At 35.9% G+C, this 19,679-nt stretch overlaps 1 protein-coding gene across 1 annotated transcript in view; it reads right to left on the bottom strand.

The window, feature by feature from the left end:
* enc (R3H domain containing protein encore) overlaps positions 1–19,679 on the bottom strand; it is a 277,287-nt gene that overhangs the window by 22,809 nt on the left and 234,799 nt on the right. The window contains exon 12 of the mRNA XM_089106565.1: positions 11,504–11,702. Coding sequence (XP_088962691.1) covers positions 11,504–11,702 — 199 coding nt within the window. The remainder of the gene's footprint in view (positions 1–11,503; positions 11,703–19,679) is intronic.

Below are 19,679 nucleotides of genomic sequence, written 5' to 3'. Positions count from 1 at the left end.
CAGTAGCACGAAGGTTCAGTTGTACGGGGTTTCGGTTATACAGGGGTTCAGTTACATGGGGGGTTCAGTTGCAAGGGGGGGGGGTATCTGCTATAAAAAACACTTCATTCTAAACAAATACGAACATTTTGAAAAGCAGACAAAAAAATTGGACACTATAATCAGAATTATTTGATTAACATTTAAAAAGGGGTAATGAGATATGTGAACTGTATAATACACTAGTGATGTTTGATAAGTATTGTCAATTTAAAATAGGATATAACGTTCCCTTCGTTCCCCGATTTCTGAGGGCAGGGAGGGGTCAATTTTGGAGGGAAAACATCTGCATCAAGGGGAAGGCTCAGAGACCCTTCGTTCCCACATTTCCGAGGGCAGGGGAGGGGGAGAAGGTGATAGTATTCCAATACAATAATTCAAGCATAATAGAATTTATGCTCCTAGTGGAAGCTCGTAAAACCCTTCCCCCTCCCCGCGCTAGGATTATTGCCTTGCTGTACCTCTATATACAGAGAATTAATGGGATAGTATTCCGATAAAATAAGTCAAGTATAATAGAATTTATGCTCCTAGTGGAAACTCGTAAAACCCTACCCCCTCCCCTAGCGAGGCTTATTGCCTGGCTGTGACAATGGATATTACCTCTAAAGACAGAGAATTAAGGGGATAGTATTCCGATACAATAAGTCAAGTATACTATAATTGATGCTACTAGTGGAATCTAGTAAAACCCTTCTCACGCACCGCGCTGGGATTATTGCCTAGCTTTGACAATTGATATTAAATATAAATACAGAGAATTAAGGTGATAGTATTCCAATACAATAAGTCAAGTATAATAGAAATTATGCTCCTAGTGGTACCTCGTAAGACCCTTCCCCCTCTCCCGCACTAGTATTATTGGCTAGCTGTGAAACTGGATATTACCTCTAAATACATAGAATTAAGGTGATAGTATTCCGATACAAGAAGTCACGTATACTAGAATTTATGCTCCTACTGGAAGCTCGAAAAACCCTTCCCCCTCCCCGCGCGAGGATTATTGCCTAGCTTTGACAATGGATATTACCTCTAAATACAGAGAATTAAGTTGATAGTATTCCGATACAATAAGTCAAGTATAATAGAATTTATGCTCTTAGTGGAAGCTCGTAAAACCCTTCCCCCTCACCCGCGCTAGGATTATTGCCTCGCTGTGACAATGGATATTACCTCTAAATACAGAGAATTAAGTTGATAGTATTCCGATACAATAAGTCAAGTATACTAGAATTGATGCTCCTAGTGGAAGCTCGTAAAACCCGTCCCCCTCCCCGCGCTTAGATTATTGCCTAGCTTTGACAATGGATATTACCTCTAAATACAGAGAATTAAGGTGATAGTATTCCGATACAATAAGTCAAGTATAATAGAATTTATGCTCCTAGTGGAACCTCGTAAAACCCTTCCCACTCCCCGCGCAAGGATTATTGCCTAGCTGTGACAATGGATATTACCTCTAAATACATAGAATTAAGGTGATAGTATTCCGTTACAATAAGTCAAGTATACTAGAATTTATGCTCCTAGTGGAAGCTCGTAAAACCCTTCCCCCTCTCCGTGCTAGGATTATTGCCTAGCTATGACAATGGATATTACCTCTAAATACAGAGAATTAAGGTGGTAGTATTACGATACAATAAGTCAAGTATAATAGAATTGATGCTTCTAGTGGAAGCTAGTAAAACCCGTCCCACTCCCTGCTCTAGGATTATTGCATAGCGTTGACAATGGATATTAACTCTAAATCCATAGAATTAAGTTGATAGTATTCCGATAAAATAATTCAAGAGTAATAGAATTGATGCTCCTCGTGGAAGCTCATAAAACCCTTCCCCCTCCCCGCGCTAGGATTATTGCCTGGCTGTACCTCTAAATACATAGAATTAAGGTGATAGTATTCCGATACAATAAGTCAACTATAATAGATTTGATGCTCCTAGTGGAAACTCGTAAAACCCTTCCCCCTCCCCGCGCTAGGATTATTGCCTGGCTTTGTCAATGGATATTACCTCTAAATACAGAGAATTAAGGTGATAGTATTCCGATACAATAAGTCAAGTATAATAGAATTTATGTTCCTACTGGAATCTCGTAAAACCCTTCCCCCTCCCCGTGCTAGGATTATTGCCTAGCTGTGACAATGGATATTACCTCTAAATACATAGAATTAAGGTGATAGTATTCCGATACAATAAGTAAATTATAATATAATTTATGCTCCTAGTTGTAGCTCGTAAAACCCGCCCCCCTTGCCCGCGCTAGGATTATTGCCTTGCAGTGACAATGGATAGTACATCTAACTTGATAGATTTTTGGTAATATTAGCCCGATACGGTAAGTCTTGTTTAATAGTATAGCAGCTCTACGCGGAAACTCGTATGACCCGCCCCCCGCCATACTCAAGGCTACTTGCATAGGAGTGTCTCTGAAGCTTGCATATAAAAACAGATAAATGAGGAGATAGTAATCCGATACAATAAGTCAAGTATAATAGAATTTATGCTCCTAGTGGTAGCTCGTAAAACCCTCCCCTCTCGCCCGCTCTCGGATTATTGCCTTGCTCTGACAATGGATACTTACTCTAAATACAGAGAATTAAGGTGATAGTATTCCGTTACAATAAGTCAAGTATAGTAGAGTGTATGCTCCTTGTGGAAGCTCATAAAACCCTTCCCACTCCCCGCGCTAGGATTATTGCGTAGCTGTGACAATGGATATTACCTCTAAATACATAGAATTAAGGTGATAGTATTCCGATACAATAAGTCAAGTATACTATAATTTATGCTCCTAGTGGAACCTCTTAAAACCCTTCCCACTCCCCGCGCTAGGATTATTGCCTAGCTGTGACAATGGATATTACCTCTAAATACATAGAATTAAGGTGATAGTATTCCGGTACAATAAGTCAAGTATACTAGAATTTATGCTCCTAGTGGAAGCTCGTAAAACCCTTCCCCTTCTCCGTGCTAGGATTATTGCCTAGCTATGACAATGGATATTACCTCTAAATACAGAGAATTAAGGTGTTAGTATTCCGATACAATAAGTCAAGTATAATAGAATTGATGCTCCTAGTGGAAGCTCGTAAAACCCTTCCCCCTCCCCGCGCTAGGATTATTGCCTAGCTGTGACAATGGATATTACCTCTAAATACATATAATTAAGGTGTTAGTATTCAGATACAAAAAGTTAAGTATAATAGAATTTATGCTCATAGTGGAAGCTCGTAAAACCCTTCCCCCTCCCCGCACTAGGATTATTGCCTAGCTGTGACAATGGATATTACCTCTAAATACAAAGAATTAAGGTGTTAGTATTCCGATACAATAAGTCAAGTATACTAGAATTTATGCTCCTAGTGGAATCTCGTAAAACCCTTCCCACTCCCCCCGCTAGGATTATTGCCTTGCTCTGACAATGGATATTAACTCTAAATACAGAGAATTAAGGTGATAGTATTCTGATACAATAAGTCAAGTATAATAGAATTTATGCTCCTAGTGGAAGCTCGTAAAACCCTTCCCACTCCCCGCGCTAGGATTATTGCCTAGCTGTGACAATGGATATTACCTCTAAATACATATAATTAAGGTGATAGTATTCCGATACAATAAGTCAAGTATACTAGAATTTATGCTCCTAGTGGAAGCTCGTAAAACCCTTCCTCCTCCCCGTGCTAGGATTATTGCCTAGCTATGACAATGGATATTACCTCTAAATACAGAGAATTAAAGTGGTATTATTCCGATACAATAAGTCAAGTATAATAGAATTGATGCTCCTACTGGAAGCTCGTAAAACCCTTCCCACTCCCCGCGCGAGGATTATTGCCTAGCTGTGACAATGGATATTACCTCTAAATACATAGTATTAAGGTGATTGTATTCAGATACAATAAGTCAAGTATACTAGAATTTATGCTCCTAGTGGAAGCTCGTAAAACCCTTCCCCCTGTAGAACCTAAGCTAATAAGGGTTTTTGACTGTAAACTCTAGTTTGTTGAAAGAAAATTATGGAAAATACAAATCTCTGGTTCAAATGTGAAACTTAAGTCCTGTTTTGGATTGAAAAATAAAACTATATCCGTAAAATCTGAACTAATAATTCAATATTTTTTTCATAAAAACAAACTATTTTTTTTTTGAACTTCGAAATTTTTCAACTTTATTTATTTTTTTCTTTTTGTATCTATCTTAAAATGTCAAAGTATGCTTACGGTTCTAACAATTGCGCTCTATGATTGGTCAGAGACACGATGTGGCTTTCCCACTGGTATTCTATGACCGCTTATCGTCACTACCTAGTCTACTCCATGTATTAAATCAGTATTTTTTACACAGTGGAACGATAAACACATGAGTCATATCTTTTAAAAAAGAAAGTGAAGATGGAACATTTTAATAGAGCGTGTTCTCATAACAAGGTTATTGTAGCATTGAATACCGACAAGGAGAAGTATTTAAACTATGAAACAAGTACAAGTGGTAGCACTATTGGAAATGTATGCATGCATTGTCATGACAGTAAGGAATAAAATTTCTTTGGGATACCGAAAAAATTCAACTCTTATGATGGTGGTTATGTGAGATTGAGATCTCCAGGGATGATTGCACTCAAAGAGAATGCTAACATAAAAATAATTGTTGATGATATAGGACAACTCCTTGCTACAGCTGTAGGTAATACATTACCTACAGATACATCCAATCATCAGCTATCGGGTAGTAGCAATCAACGGAAGGCTAATAAAAGAAAGGCCTACTCTGCTACTAATATCGTAAACCATATCTTGTTTACGTGCCAAAACTGCTACCTGTGTAAAAATAATGTATTAATAGAAAGTGAAATTACAAGAAAAATAAAAATGGCATTGTCAAAAAATATCACTACTGAATATAAAGATGAAACGATGAAGAACAAAGCACCAACAAACATTACTGGCATTGATCAAACAGTCAATGAATCAAATAATAGCAAAGACGAAAAGCATATTGAGCCTGTTCATGAGACACCAGTAAAAATTTTGTATGATTAAAAATGGAATAATGAATATTCTACTGATTACGAACTAAGAGACGGCAATAACTACAATATCAAGAGAGAACATGGTGAACTATTTTATGGAACAGATTCAAAATGTCCAAAGTTAATCATTGATATTAATAATGTATCATAATATATTTCTGTATTAATATTCAACATAGCATTATTTCATTAAAAATATTACATTGTTACGTGTTCATTATTTTTTAGAGTAAGCTAGCGTATCAAGCGTTTAAAATGTATATTAAAACATCGGAGATGTAGGAAAAGGAATTTGCGTACATCTATTGTCAGACACCCTATTTCCGTAAAATCTGAGCTATTAAGGGTTTTTTACCGTAAACTCTAGTTTTTTTTGTAAGAAAATTATGGAAATACAATTCTCTGGTTCAAATGCGGAACTTAAGTCTATTTTTGAATCGAAAAATAAAACTATTTCCGTAAAATCTGAGCTAATAAGGCTTTTTCGACCGTAAACTCTAGATTCTTGTAAGAAAATTATGTAAAATACATTTTTGTACGTATCTTAAAATGACAAAATATCATTCTTGAATTCACCTCTTGGATACACAATACAGAAACTATAAAAACAAATTGTAATACATCACCCCAAACTCAAATTTTGCAAAATTATACTATAGAAGCTTTTAAAATATTTCTAAAACACTAATAGATAGAGTCCTAAAACATCAGAATCGACTTCAGAGGACACGTTATATCACGGGAAGAGGTTTTGAAAATCCCCCTTCCCCCCAAACTTAAAATTTTCCAAAATTCTACTTTAGAAGCTTTTAAAATATTTCTAAAGCACTACTAGATAGAGTGCTAAAAACATCAGAATCGACTTCAGAGGACACGTTATATCACGGGAAGAGGTTTTGAAAATCCCCCTTCCCCCCAAAAAAAAAATTTTCCAAAATTCTACTTCAGAAGCTTTTAAAATATTTATAAAGCAATAATATATACAGTGATAATAACATCAGAATCGACTTCAGAGGACACGTTATATCACGGGAAGAGGTTTTGAAAATCCCCCTCCCCCCCAAATTCAAAATTTTACCAAACTTTACTTGATAAGCTTGTGTGTGTCTCTTTGGGCTTTTTGTGTATCTTCGGACTGTATGTATGTCTCTACAAATGTAGAAAAACCCGTGTGGGTGAGTTGAAATAAAAAAAATTTAACAAGAAATGACTGAAAAGTGTTATTCTTTGGTTCAAATGTAGAAAAAACCCGTGTGAGTGAGTTGAAATAAAAAAAATTTTTTAACAAGAAATGACTGAAAAGTGTTTTGGAGGAGATGGCTTGATTAACAGAAGGATGTATTAGCGAAGTTATAGTGCAGGGCGACAATGTCTTGAAAGTCAAGGCTGTAAGAAAAAAAAGTTCCGAATATTTTCGTCGGTTTGTAGTTTACCCACTAATATCAATATCAGTAATGATTCTATTTGAACTTTCTCCAAGTTGATCAAATTGGTCTCTAAACGGTTCACGATAAAAAAATAGTTTGGGACAAGAAAAAAAAACTAAAATAATGTCTTTAAATCGTTTTCATAACACAGATAAGTTTTTTTTTTGTGTGTAATTTTTGATTGTGTGTTTGTTTTGTTGTGTGTGTGTGTGTGTGTAAGTTTTTTTTTGTGTGTGTAAGCTTTTTTTTGTGTGTGTGTAAATTTTGTTTGTTTGTGTGTGTGTGTGTGTGTGAGTTTTTATGTGTGTGTAAGTTTTTTTTTTGTGTGTCTGTAATTTTTTTTTGTGTGTGTGTGTAAGTTTTTGTGTGTGTGTGTAAGTTTTTATGTGTGTGTAAGTTTTTGCGTGAATGTAAATTTTTTTGTGTGTGTGTAAGTTTTTTTGTGTGTGTAAGTTTTTGTGTTTTTGTTAGTTTTTGTGTGTGTGTGTGTGTGTGTAAGTGTGTTTGTGTGTGTGTGTGTGTGTGTGAGTCTTTATGTGTGTGTGTAAGTTTGTATGTGTGTGTATGGTTTTTTTCCATTCACTATAGTTTTCTATAATAAAATTATGGAAAATACAATTCTATCGGTCAAATGTGAAGCTTAGTTCCGTTATCTGGTTCAAATGTAGAAAAACCCGTTTGGGTGAGTTGAAATAAAAAAATTTTAACATGAAATGACTGAAAAGTGTCTTGGGGGAGATGGTTTTATTGGCAGAAGGATGTATTGGTGAAGTTATAGTGGAGGGCAACAAAGTCTTCAAAGTCAAGGCTATAAGAAAAAAAAGTTCTGGATATTTTTGTAAGTCTGTAGTTTACGCACTAATATCATATCAGTAACGATTCGAGGATGTTTCCCCATTTATCGATAATCAGGCAATTTTCTCAAGCTCTTGGTCAGAAATAGAGGCTGTTTACAAAGATTTAGAATAAGAAAAAAATTTTCAGGTGTGGGACTCGAACACACGACCCCATATAGGGTTGATGTTAGTGTTATCAGTCAAAAGATATGACCTTGAGAAAAGAGCTTGAGAAAATTGCCTCATTATCGAAAAATGGGGGAAACATCCTCCAAAAGTCGACAGGAATGCTCCCCTCCAGCGCTTTCTCGGATATGTTGAATAAAATATGCAAAGTCGACATAGCTTTATTTTATTTTTTTAAGGTTAATTTAGACGAGGTTACGTGCGCGCACGTAACCTCGTGCGCGCACGAGGTCGATTCTGATGTTTTTAGCACTGTATCTATTAGTGCTTTAGAAATATCTTAAAAGCTTCTAAAGTAGAATTTTTGAAAATTTTGAGTTTGGGGGGAAGGGGGATTTTCAAAACCTCTTCCCGTGATATAACATGTCCTCGGAAGTCGATTCTGATGTTTTTAGCACTCTATCTACTAGTACTTTAGAAATATTTTAAAAGCTTCTAAAGTAGAATTTTGGAAAATTTGAGTTTGGGGGGAAGTATTAAATTTGAACCAGAGAATTGTATTTTCCATAATTTTCTTTCAACAAACTAGAGTTTACAGTCAAAAACCCTTATTAGCTCAGATTTTACAGGGGGAAGGGTTTTACGAGCTTCCAGTAGGAGCATAAATTCTAGTATACTTGACTTATTGTATCGGAATACAATCACCTTAATTCTATGTATTTAGAGGTAATATCCATTGTCACAGCTAGGCAAAAATCCTAGCGCGGGGAGTGGGAAGGGTTTTACTAGCTTCCAGTATGAGCATCAATTCTATTATACTTGAATTATTGTATCAGATGACTACCTCCTTCATTCTCTTTATTTAGATGTAAGATTCATTGTCACAGCGAAGCAATACTCGTCGCGTGGGGGTGGGGAAGGTTTTCACAAGCTTCCACGAGGATTATCACTGACATTACACTTGACTGATTTCATCGTGATACTATAAACTCAGTTCTATTTATTTAGAGGTACTTTACCGTGTGACAGATTTGCACTTCTGCTCGTTTGTCGTGGCTAACTTGGTATTCGAGGTCCATGTCGAAGCATCAATGATATTCAGCAAGTCTAATTCCATCTGACTACTAACACCTAAATTATAGGTCTGTAGGGGTAATATCAATTGTCACAGCTAGGCAATAATCATAGCGCGGGAAGTGGGAAGGGTTATACGAGCTTCCACCAGGAGCATCAATTCTATTATACTTGACTTATTGTATCGGAATACTACCACCTTAATTCTCTGTATTTAGAGGTAATATCCATTGTCATAGCTAGGCAATAATCCTAGCACGGGGAGGGGGAAGGGTTTTACGAGCTTCCACTAGGAGCATAAATTCTAGTATACTTGACTTATTGTATCGGAATACTATCACCTTAATTCTATGTATTTAGAGGTAATATCCATTGTCAAAGCTAGGCAATAATCCGAGCGCGGGGAGGGGGAAGGGTTTTACGAGCTTCCACTAGGAGCAAAAATTCTATTATACTTGAATTATTGTATCGGAATACTATCACCTTAATTCTCTGTTTTTATATGTATTATCCACTGTCAAAGCGAGGCAATAAACAACGCGGGGGTGAGTGGGACGCGTTTTACAAGATTACAGTAGGAGCAACAACACTACTATAGTTGACTTATTGTATAGGAATACTATCACCTTAAGTCTATGTATTTAGAGGTACTATCCATTGTCAGAGCTAGGCAATAATCCTCGAGCGGGGAGGGGGAAGGGTTTTACGAGCTTCCACTAGGAGCATAAATTCTAGTATACTTGACTTATTGTATCGGAATACTATCACCTTAATTCTCTGTATTTAGAGGTAATATCCATTGTCAAAGCTAGGCAATAAACTTAGTGCGGGAGAGGGGGAAGGGTTTTACGAGCTTCCACTAGGAGCATAAATTCTATTAAACTTGACTTTTTGTATCGGAATACTATCACCCTAACTCTCTCTTTTTCGAGGTTATATCCAGTGTCACTGCGCGGCATTAATCCTCGCGCTGAGAGCGGGAAGGATTATACGAGCTTCCACTAGGAGCAGAAATACAATAATACTTGATTTATTGTAACGGAATACTATCACCTCAATTCTCTGTATTTAGAGGTAATATCCATTGTCATCGCTAGGCAATAATCCTAGTGCGGGAGAGGGGGAAGGGTTTTACGAGGTTCCACTAGGAGCATAAATTCTATTATACTTGACTTATTGTATCGGAATACTATCACCTTAATTCTCTGTATTTAGAGGTAATATCCATTGTCACAGCAAGGCAATAATCCTAGAGCTGTGAGGGGGCCGGGTTTTACGACATTACATTAGGAGCATAAATTCAATTATCCTTTACTTATTTAAACTGAATACTAACACCTTAATTCTCTGTATTTAGAGGTAATATACATTGACACAGCCAGGCAATAATCCTCGAGCGGGGAGGGGGAAGGGTTTTACGAGTTTCCACTAGGAGCATAAATTCTATTATACTTTACTTATTGTATCGGAATACTATCACTTTAATTCTCTTTATTTAGAGGAACAGACAGGCAATAATCCTAGCGCGGGGAGGGGGAAGGGCTTTACGAGCTTCCACTAGGAGCATAAATTCTATTATGCTTGAATTATTGCATTGGAATACTATCACCTTCTCCCCCTCCCCTGCCCTCGGAAATGTGGTAACGAAAGGTCTCTGAGCCTTCCCCTTGATGCAGATGTTTTCCCTCCATAATTGACCCCACCCCACCCTGCCCTCACAAATGGGGGAACGAAGGGAACGTTAGATCCGATTTTAAATTGACAATACTTATCAAACATCACTAGTGTATTATACAGTTCACATATCTCATTACCCCTTTTTAAATGTTAATCAAATAATTCTGATTATAGTGTCCAATTTTTTGTCTGCTTTTCAAAATGTTCGTATTTGTTTAGAATGAAGTGTTTTTTATAGCAGATACCCCCCCCCCGTGCAACTTAACCCCCATGTAACTGAACCCCTGTATAACCGAAACCCCGTACAACTGAACCTTCGTGCTACTGAATCCTCGTGCAACTCGACCCCATTTAACTAATCCCCGTGTAACTAAATCCGCATCTAACTGAACCCTCGTGCAAGTCAACCCTCGCGCAACTCAACTCCCTCAAAACACTTTTCAGCCATTTCTTGTTAATTTATTTTTATTTCTAAACTATTTAAAATTGACAACACTGTGCAAGTCATCACTTGTGTATTATACAGTACACATTCATCCCATCTCCTCCAAAACACTTTTCAGTCATTTCTTGTTAAAATTATCCAATCACTAATTACCCCTTTTTTCTCCACCTTCAAATGTTCCTTTAGTACCTACGCAATTAGACTAAGTCATCGCACAGTTAACACTAAGATGTAAATTGAGTAAGCCTCTCACATTAACGAACCAAATCAGATTATACCCACCTAACCAGATCGAAAAATGGCGGTCACACTAACTTGATTAGTAATTGGATTCAGATTTACTACGAACGGACTTTCAGTCCTACATTCACGGGTTTCTGCAAAGAGTTATGGGCTTCATTGAAAAAAGACCAGTTTAAAAAAAAATAAAAAAAAATAAACATGTATCCATGAGTTTGACCTCCAAAAAATGAATGTCATAATAGAAAACCCGTCTGCCAACCCATGTAGAGTTCATAGTAATAGGTAAATGGCCCTGGTAACCCAATTACTTGAAAATACACACACATATCCATGCCTCAGGCTTGTGAAAGTGCATGTGTTCGTGAAATCTTATATGCTCTTACTACTGGCAGCCGCAATCTCTTAAGACGATATGCATAGCTGTTTTTTTAGGGGGGGGGAGGGTGTAAGATTCTGTACAAGATCATTTTTTCAAACAATTTAGTAATCTTAATAAGTATGACAAATTGTTTACTTTATATGTTTTTTTCCCTTTAAATGAGGGGATGAGATCCCCTAGATCCCCCTGAGTCTGCCATGATGCTGTAAGGAAATACTTTTTATACCTTGTTGAATAGCTCCAAAAGGTTTATCTTCACCAAAAGGTACATAGCCTGGCGCAGAATTCTGTCTAATTTTTTGCACCCCAGGCATAACAAATGCATATCCAGATGAGAAGCCTGTCGTTTGATCAATCAGTCGAACAGATTGGTTGTTTGAGGCAATTGGAACAGTGGGGACTGCTACAAATGTACCACCTTGATGCTTGAAAAGAAAATTCATTAGAAATTCGTTAAAACATGTCTTTTGGTTCTATTTTAGCATTTTATTTTCTTATAGAAGGTTGGGAGATTCAAAACATAGATTGTGTATATGACAACCGCTTTAAGCTACCCATATTGCATTGTGTCACCAGATTTGTGTAGTCTCTCATCCAGGGTGGAAAACTTTCGGGGTTTTCTAACTTTCTTCCTTCGGGTTGTTGTTCATGCATTCATTTTATTGATTTTTGACTATTCTCTCTACTTTGTTGTTTTTTTCCCAGATCTCTAGTCTCTGGGTGTGATTGTTCACCCCAGAAGTCAAAGAAATGGCGCCAGACAAAGTCTCTAAAAGCAAAACACATAAATTTATTTTCAATATCTTGACAAGTTATAAATTTAATTGATGATTTAAATAACCATCTTTAAGATAATTATTAGTAACTATTTAAATAGACGATTTAAATAATTAGATGATTAAGTAACAATCGGATGTTTGCGTCTTTAGGCATTTTTCTCTCTTTCAAGGATGTCTGCCTTAGGTAAAACAGTCCACTTTGCGAGAGCTCTTGTGCAGCATGAAGACCGTTTCGTCTATTTTGTTGATGGCCCTTGCCTGGCTTGGGCTCGATCCTAAGCAGATTGAGCCTTCAAGGTGCCATTGCTGGCCTTTCAATCAGGCTTAGTTGTAACCATGACTATTGATTCGGCAAAATATTCCCGATCTTAAGAGTTGAATCAGTAAAAAACGCTCTATGCTTTTCGCGTTCCAAATTCCGTCAGCTTAAAATCTTGCCCAAGCGAAGCTAGGGTCCTCAAAAGAGCCCACGAAGTGGGCTTTTTGTTTAGTATATATATAAATGCATATAATATAAATGAAGAATCAAAACAGGCAAAGTATTTTCTCTTTAGAGTTTTTTCGTTGTTTATATTGTCAACTGAATCAAAATAACATCTTAGTCACTTATTTCTAGGCAGACACGCCGTTTAAATCGCTAAAAAGGGGATTCTCAAGCAGGCAAAAAGCTATTTTTTTGAATTGGGCAGGGGTTCTTCAAGTCGTTGTAGTTTAGTAGAAAATTTAATGATCATGTAGAGCCCTTAAAACTTTATATTTTTTGAAGCTCAATCCCCCAAACACCATTTTGGGAATGGTTTTGGTCCTTAAGCCCTTTCTATTCCGAACCTTGAATATTTACTATCAAGAAGACAGAGTTAGTGCTAATGTGCATAAAACTTCTGAATACCAATTTAAAATTGAGGTTAGTGGCCCAGCTACTAGTAGAGTGCTAATATGGAATTTGGGTGGATTATGTTCCTTCCTGTGCTATTTGGGTGGATTACGTTCCTTGGCACCTTTCCAAGGCAGATTACCAGACTGGTTATTGCTATTGATATCAATTGCACATGGAATTATACAAGAACCGTACACAAAAACCCACGTCCGAGGCACTAGAGTATCACATGCACATTGCAAAAAAAAAGTTGGCAGGGTATAATGTGGTCAAACATGTTTTGTGAGTATTGTCGAAATTATATAACTCAAGCAGACTGGTTTTTTTTTGTTATTGATAAGAATTGCACAAGAATGTCCCGTTTGACGTAGACATTTTTTTTTTTTTTTTAAATCGAAAACTAGAGATTGGCAAATTGCGTATTTAGGAATGGTTTTGTAAGGAAAGCTGTCTATCACCCATGTGTTATCCACAGTTCCATTTCTTTGAAGTCTGTGCTATCAAGAGCGGTTTCTGATTTGTTTCGGACAATTGCCTTTAGCCAACAATAGTTTGATATGAATGTCTTGGTAGATAGGATTTGCGAATTTGATCATATTAAGGTGGAAAAAAAAGGGTTTAGCATTTGCGAATACTTCGATGTGTACTGTATAATACACAAGTGGTGGGGTTTAGGATTTGCCAATTTGATCATATTAAGGTGAAAAAAAAGGATTTAGCATTTGCGAATACTTTGATGTGTTCTGTATAATACACAAGTGGTGTTTGAACACTGTTGTCAGTTTAAAATAGAGTCTAACGAGGGCTTGTTAACTCAGGCAATTTGTTATAAATTTGGGGCAACATAAATCTATGAAAATGGTTAATGATGATAGAATGACATTGTGAGTTGACCTATCTCTACCTCTCAGATGTGTTCTGTATAATACACAAGTGGTGTTTGAACAGTGTTGTCAGTTTAAAGGTCTTAGTTTTTAATGATGCTCCTTATTTCTAGTTGAAAATGCTTATTTTTAAATTTAATTGGGATGAAAAGTCAAAGTCTAGCATGAAGAGCAAGGTATATCGGAGGGGGTATCTCACTTCATATACGGGATAATGTCCATTCGTCTTAGTTTTTAACGATGCTCCTTATCTCTAGTTGAAAATGCTTATTTTTTAATTTAATTGGGATGAAATGTCAAAGTCTAACATAAAGAACAAGGTATTTCGGAGGGGGTAGCTCACTTCATATACGGGATAATTTCCATTCGTCTTAGTTTCTAATGATGCTCCTTATTTCTAGTTAAAAAGGCTTATTTTTTAATTTAATTGGGATGAAAAGTCAAAGTCTAACATAAAGAACAAGGTATTTCGGAGGGGTATCTCACTTCATATACGGGATAATTTCCATTCGTCTTAGTTTTTAAAGATGCTCCTTATTTCTAGTTGAAAATTCTTATTTTTAATTTAATTGGGATGAAAATTCAAAGTCTAGCATAATGAGCAAGGTATTTTGGAGGGGCCAGCTCGCTTCATATACGGGATAATTTGCATTCATCTTAGTTTTTAATGATGCTCCTTATTTCTAGTTGAAAATGCTTATTTTTTAATTTAATTGGGATGAAAAGTCAAAGTCTAGCATGAAGAGCAAGGTATTTCGGACGGGGCATCTCACTTCATATACGGGATAGTTTCCATTCGTCTTAGTTTTTAACGATGCTCCTTATATCTGGTTGAAAATGCTTATTTTTTAATTTAATTGGGATGAAAAGTCAAAGTCTAGCATAAAGAGCAAGGTATTTCGGAGCGGGACAGCTCACTTCATATACGAGATAATTTGCAGTCGTCTTACTTTTTTATGCTGCTCCTTATTTCCAGTTGAAAATGCTTATTTTTTAATTTAATTGGGATGAAAAGTCAAAGTCTAGCATAAAGAACAAGGTATTTTGGAGGGGGGTAGCTCACTTAATATACGGGATAATTTCCATTCGCCTTAGTTTTTAACGATGCTCCGTATTTCCAGTTGAAAATGCTTATTTTTTAATTTAATTGGGATGAAAAGTCAAAGTCTAGCATAAAGAACAAGGTATTTCGGAGGGGGCATCTCACTTCATATACGGGATAATTTCCATCCGTCTTAGTTTTTAACGATGCTCCTTATTTCTAGTTGAAAATACTTATTTTTAATTTAATTGGGATGAAAATTCAAAGTCTAGCATAAGGAGCAAGGTATTTTGGAGGGGCCAGCTCGCTTCATATACGGGATAATTTGCATTCATCTTAGTTTTTAATGATGCTCCTTATTTCTAGTTGAAAATGCTTATTTTTTAATTTAATTGGGATGAAAAGTCAAAGTCTAGCATAAAGAGCAAGGTATTTCGGAGGGGGCATCTCACTTCATATACGGGATAATTTCCATTCGTCTTAGTTTTTAACGATGCTCCTTATTTCTCGTTGAAAATGCTTATTTTTTAATTTAATTGGGTTGAAAAGTCAAAGTCCAGCATAAAGAGCTAGGTATTTCGGAGGGGGTAGCTCACTTCATTTACGGGGTAATTTCCATTCGTCTTAGTTTTTAACGATGCTCCTTATTTCTAGTTGAAAATGCTTATTTTTTAATTTAATTGGGATGAAAAGTCAAAGTCTAGCATAAAGAGCAAGGTATTTTGGAGGGGGCAGCTCGCTTCATATACGGGATAATTTGCATTCATCTTAGTTTTTAACGATGCTCCTTATTTCTAGTTGAAAATGCTTATTTTTTAATTTAATTGGGATGAAAAGTCAAAGTCTAGCATAAGGAGCAAGGTATTTCGGAGGGATATCTCACTTCATATACGGGATAATTTCCATTCGTCTTAGTTTTTAACGATGCTCCTTATTTCTGGTTGAAAATTCTTATTTTTTAACTTAATTGGGATGAAAAGTCAAAGTCTAGCATAAAGAGCAAGGTATTTCGGTGGGGTCAGCTCACTTCATATACGGGATAATTTGCATTCTTCGTAGTTTTTAACGATGCTCCTTATTTCTAGTTGAAAATGTTTATTTTTTAATTTAATTGGGATGAAAAGTCAAAGTCTATCATAAAGATCAAGGTATTTCGGCGGGGGTAGCTCACTTTATATACGGGATAATTTCCATTCGTCTTATTTTTTAACGATACTCCTTATTTCTAGTTGAAAATGCTTATTTTTTTAATTTAATTGGGACGAAAAGTCAAAGTGTAGAATAAAAAGCAAGGTATTTCGGAGAGGGCAGCTCGCTTCATATACGGGATAATTTGCATTCATCTTAGTTTTTAACGGTGCTCCTTATTTCCAGTTGAAAATGCTTATTTTTTAATTTAATTGGGATGAAAAGTCAAAGTCTAGCATAAGGAGCAAGGTATTTCGGAGTGGGCATCTCACTTCATATACGGGATAATTTCAATTCGTCTTAGTTTTTAACGATGCTCTTTATTTCTGGTTGAAAATGATTATTTTTTAATTTAATTGGGATGAAAAGTCAAAGTCCAGCATAAAGAGCAAGGTATTTCGGAGGGGGCAGCTCACTTCATATACGAGGTAATTTCTATTCGTCTTAGTTTTTAACGATGCTCCTTATTTCTAGTTGAAAATGCTTATTTCTTAATTTAATTGGGATGAAAAGTCAAAGTCTAACATACAGAACAAGGTAATTTCGGAGGGGGTAGCTCACTTCACATAGGGGATAATTTCCATTCCTCTTAGTTTCTAACGATGCCCCTTATTTCCAATTGAAAATGCTTATTTTTTAATTTAATTGGGATGAAAAGTCAAAGTCCAGCATAAAGAGCAAGGTATTTTGGAGGGGGCCGCTCACTTCATATACGGGGTAATTTCCATTCGTCTTAGTTTTAAACGATGCTCCTTATTTCAAGTTGAAAATGCTTATTTTTTAATTTAATTGGGATGAAAAGTCAAAGTCTAACATAAAGAACAAGGTATTTCGGAGGGGGTAGCTCACTTCATATACGGGATAATTTACATTCGTCTTAGTTTTTAACGATGCTCCTTATTTCTAGTTAAAAATGCTTATTTTTTAATTTAATTGGGATGAAAAGTGAAAGTCTAACATAAAGAACAAGGTATTTCGAGGGGGTAGCTCACTTCATATACGGGATAGTTTCCATTCGTTTTAGTTTTTAACGATGCTCCTTATTTCTAGTTGAAAATGCTATTTTTAATTTAATTGGGATGAAAAGTAAAAGTCTAGCATAAAGAGCAAGATATTTCGGAGGGGGCAGCTTGCTTCATATACGGGATAATTTCCATTCGTCTTAGTTTTTAATGATGCTCCTTATTTCTAGTTGAAAATGCTTATTTTTTAATTTAATTGGGATGAAAAGTCAAAGTCCAGCATAAAGAGCAAGGTATTTTGGAGGGGGCAGCTCACTTCATATACGGGGTAATTTCCATTCGTCTTAGTTTTTAACGATGCTCCTTATTTCTAGTTGAAAATGCTTATTTATTAATTTAATTGGGATGAAAAGTCAAAGTCTAGCTTAAGGAGCAAGGTATTTCGGAGGGATATCTCACTTCATATACGGGATAATTTCCATTCGTCTTAGTTTTTAACGATGCTCCTTATTTCTTGTTGAAAATGCTTATTTTCTAACTTAATTGGGATGAAAAGTCAAAGTCCAGCATAAAGAGCAAGGTATTTCGGAGGGGGCAGCTCACTTCATATACGGGGTACTTTCCATTCGTCTTAGTTTTTAACAATACTCCTTATTTCTAGTTGAAAATGCTTATTTTTTAATTCAATTGGGATGAAAAGTGAAAGTCTAATATAAAGAACAAGGTATTTCGGAGGGGGTAGCTCACTTCATATACGGGATAATTTCCATTCGTCTTAGTTTTTAACGATGCTCCTTATTTCTAGTTGAAAATGCTTATTTTTTAATTTAATTGGGATGAAAAGTCAAAGTCTAACATAAAGAACAAGGTATTTCGGAGGGGGCAGCTCACTTCATATACGGGATAATTTCCATTCGTCTTAGTTTTTAACGATGCTCCTTATTTCTAGTTGAAAATGATTATTTTTTAATTTAATTGGGATGAAAAGTCAAAGTCTAGCATAAAGAGTAAGGTATTTCGGAGGGGGCAGCTCGCTTCATATACGGGAGAAGTTGCATTCATCTTAGTTTTTAACGATGCTCCTTATTTCTAGTTGAAAATGCTTATTTTTTAATTTAATTGGGATGAAAAGTCAAAGTCTAACATACAGAACAAGGTATTTCAGAGGGGGCAGCTAACTTCATATACGGGATAATTTCCATTCGTCTTAGTTTCTAGCGATGCTTCTTATTTCTAGTTGAAAATGCTTATTTTTTAATTTAATTGGGATGAAAAGTCAAAGTCCAGCATAAAGAGCAAGGTATTTTGGAGGGGGCCGCTCACTTCATATACGGGGTAGTTTCCATTCGTCTTAGTTTTAAACGGTGCTCCTTATTTCAAGTTGAAAATGATTATTTTTAATTTAATTGGGATGAAAAGTCAAAGTCTTACATAAAGAACAAGGTATTTCGGAGGGGGTAGCTCACTTCATATACGGGATAATTTCCATTCGTCTTAGTTTTTAACGATGCTCCTTATTTCTAGTTAAAAATTCTTATTTTTTAATTTAATTGGGATGAAAAGTGAAAGTCTAACATAAAGAACAAGGTATTTCGGAGGGGGTAGCTCACTTCATATACGGGATAATTTCCATTCGTCTTAGTTTTTAACGATGCTCCTTATTTCTAGTTGAAAATGCTATTTTTAATTTAATTGGGATGAAAAGTAAAAGTCTATCATAAAGAGCAAGATATTTCGGAGGGGGCAGCTCTCTTCATATACGGGATAATTTCCATTCGTCTTAGTTTTTAACGATGCTCCTTATTTCTAGTTGAAAATGCTTATTTTTTAATTTAATTGGGATGAAAAGTCAAAGTCCAGCATAAAGAGCAAGGTATTTCGGAGGGGGCAGCTCACTTCATATACGGGGTAATTTCCATTCGTCTTAGTTTTTAACGATGCTCCTTATTTCTAATTGAAAATGCTTATTTTTTAATTTAGTTGGGATGAAAAGTCAAAGTCTAGCATAAGGAGCAAGGTATTTTGGAGGGGTATCTCACTTCATATACGGGATAATTTCCATTCGTCTTAGTTTTTAACGATTCTCCTTATTTCTGGTTGGAAATGCTTATTTTTTAATTTAATTGGGATAAAAAGTCAAAGTCCAACATAAAGAGCAAGGTATTTCGGAGGGGGCACCTCACTTCATATACGGGATACTTTCCATTCGTCTTAGTTTTTAACGATACTCCTTATTTCTAGTTGAAAATGCTTATTTTTTAATTCAATTGGGATGAAAAGTCAAAGTCTAACATAAAGAACAAGGTATTTTGGAGGGGTAGCTCACTTCATATACGGGATAATTTCCATTCGTCCTAGTTTTTAACGATGCTCCTTATTTCTAGTTGAAAATGTTTATTTTTTTATTTAATTGGGATGAAAAGTCAAAGTCTAACATAAAGAACAAGGTGTTTCGGAGGGGGTAGCTCACTTCATATACGGGATAATTTCCATTCGTCTTAGTTTTTAACGATGCTCCTTATTTCTAGTTGAAAATGCTTATTTTTTAATTTAATTGGGATGAAAAGTCAAAGTCTAGCATAAAGAGCAAGGTATTTTGGAGGGGGTAGCTCGCTTCATAAACGGGATAATTTGCATTCCTCTTAGTTTTTAACGATGCTCCTTATTTCT

Source organism: Artemia sp. Qi Xiang Cuo, chromosome 21, assembly GCF_049724085.1.
Source record: "Artemia sp. Qi Xiang Cuo chromosome 21, ASM4972408v1, whole genome shotgun sequence".
Lineage (NCBI taxonomy): Eukaryota > Metazoa > Arthropoda > Branchiopoda > Anostraca > Artemiidae > Artemia > Artemia sp. Qi Xiang Cuo.
Note: the sequence above shows the minus strand (reverse complement) of the source record. Positions and strands in the feature narration are given on the sequence as shown.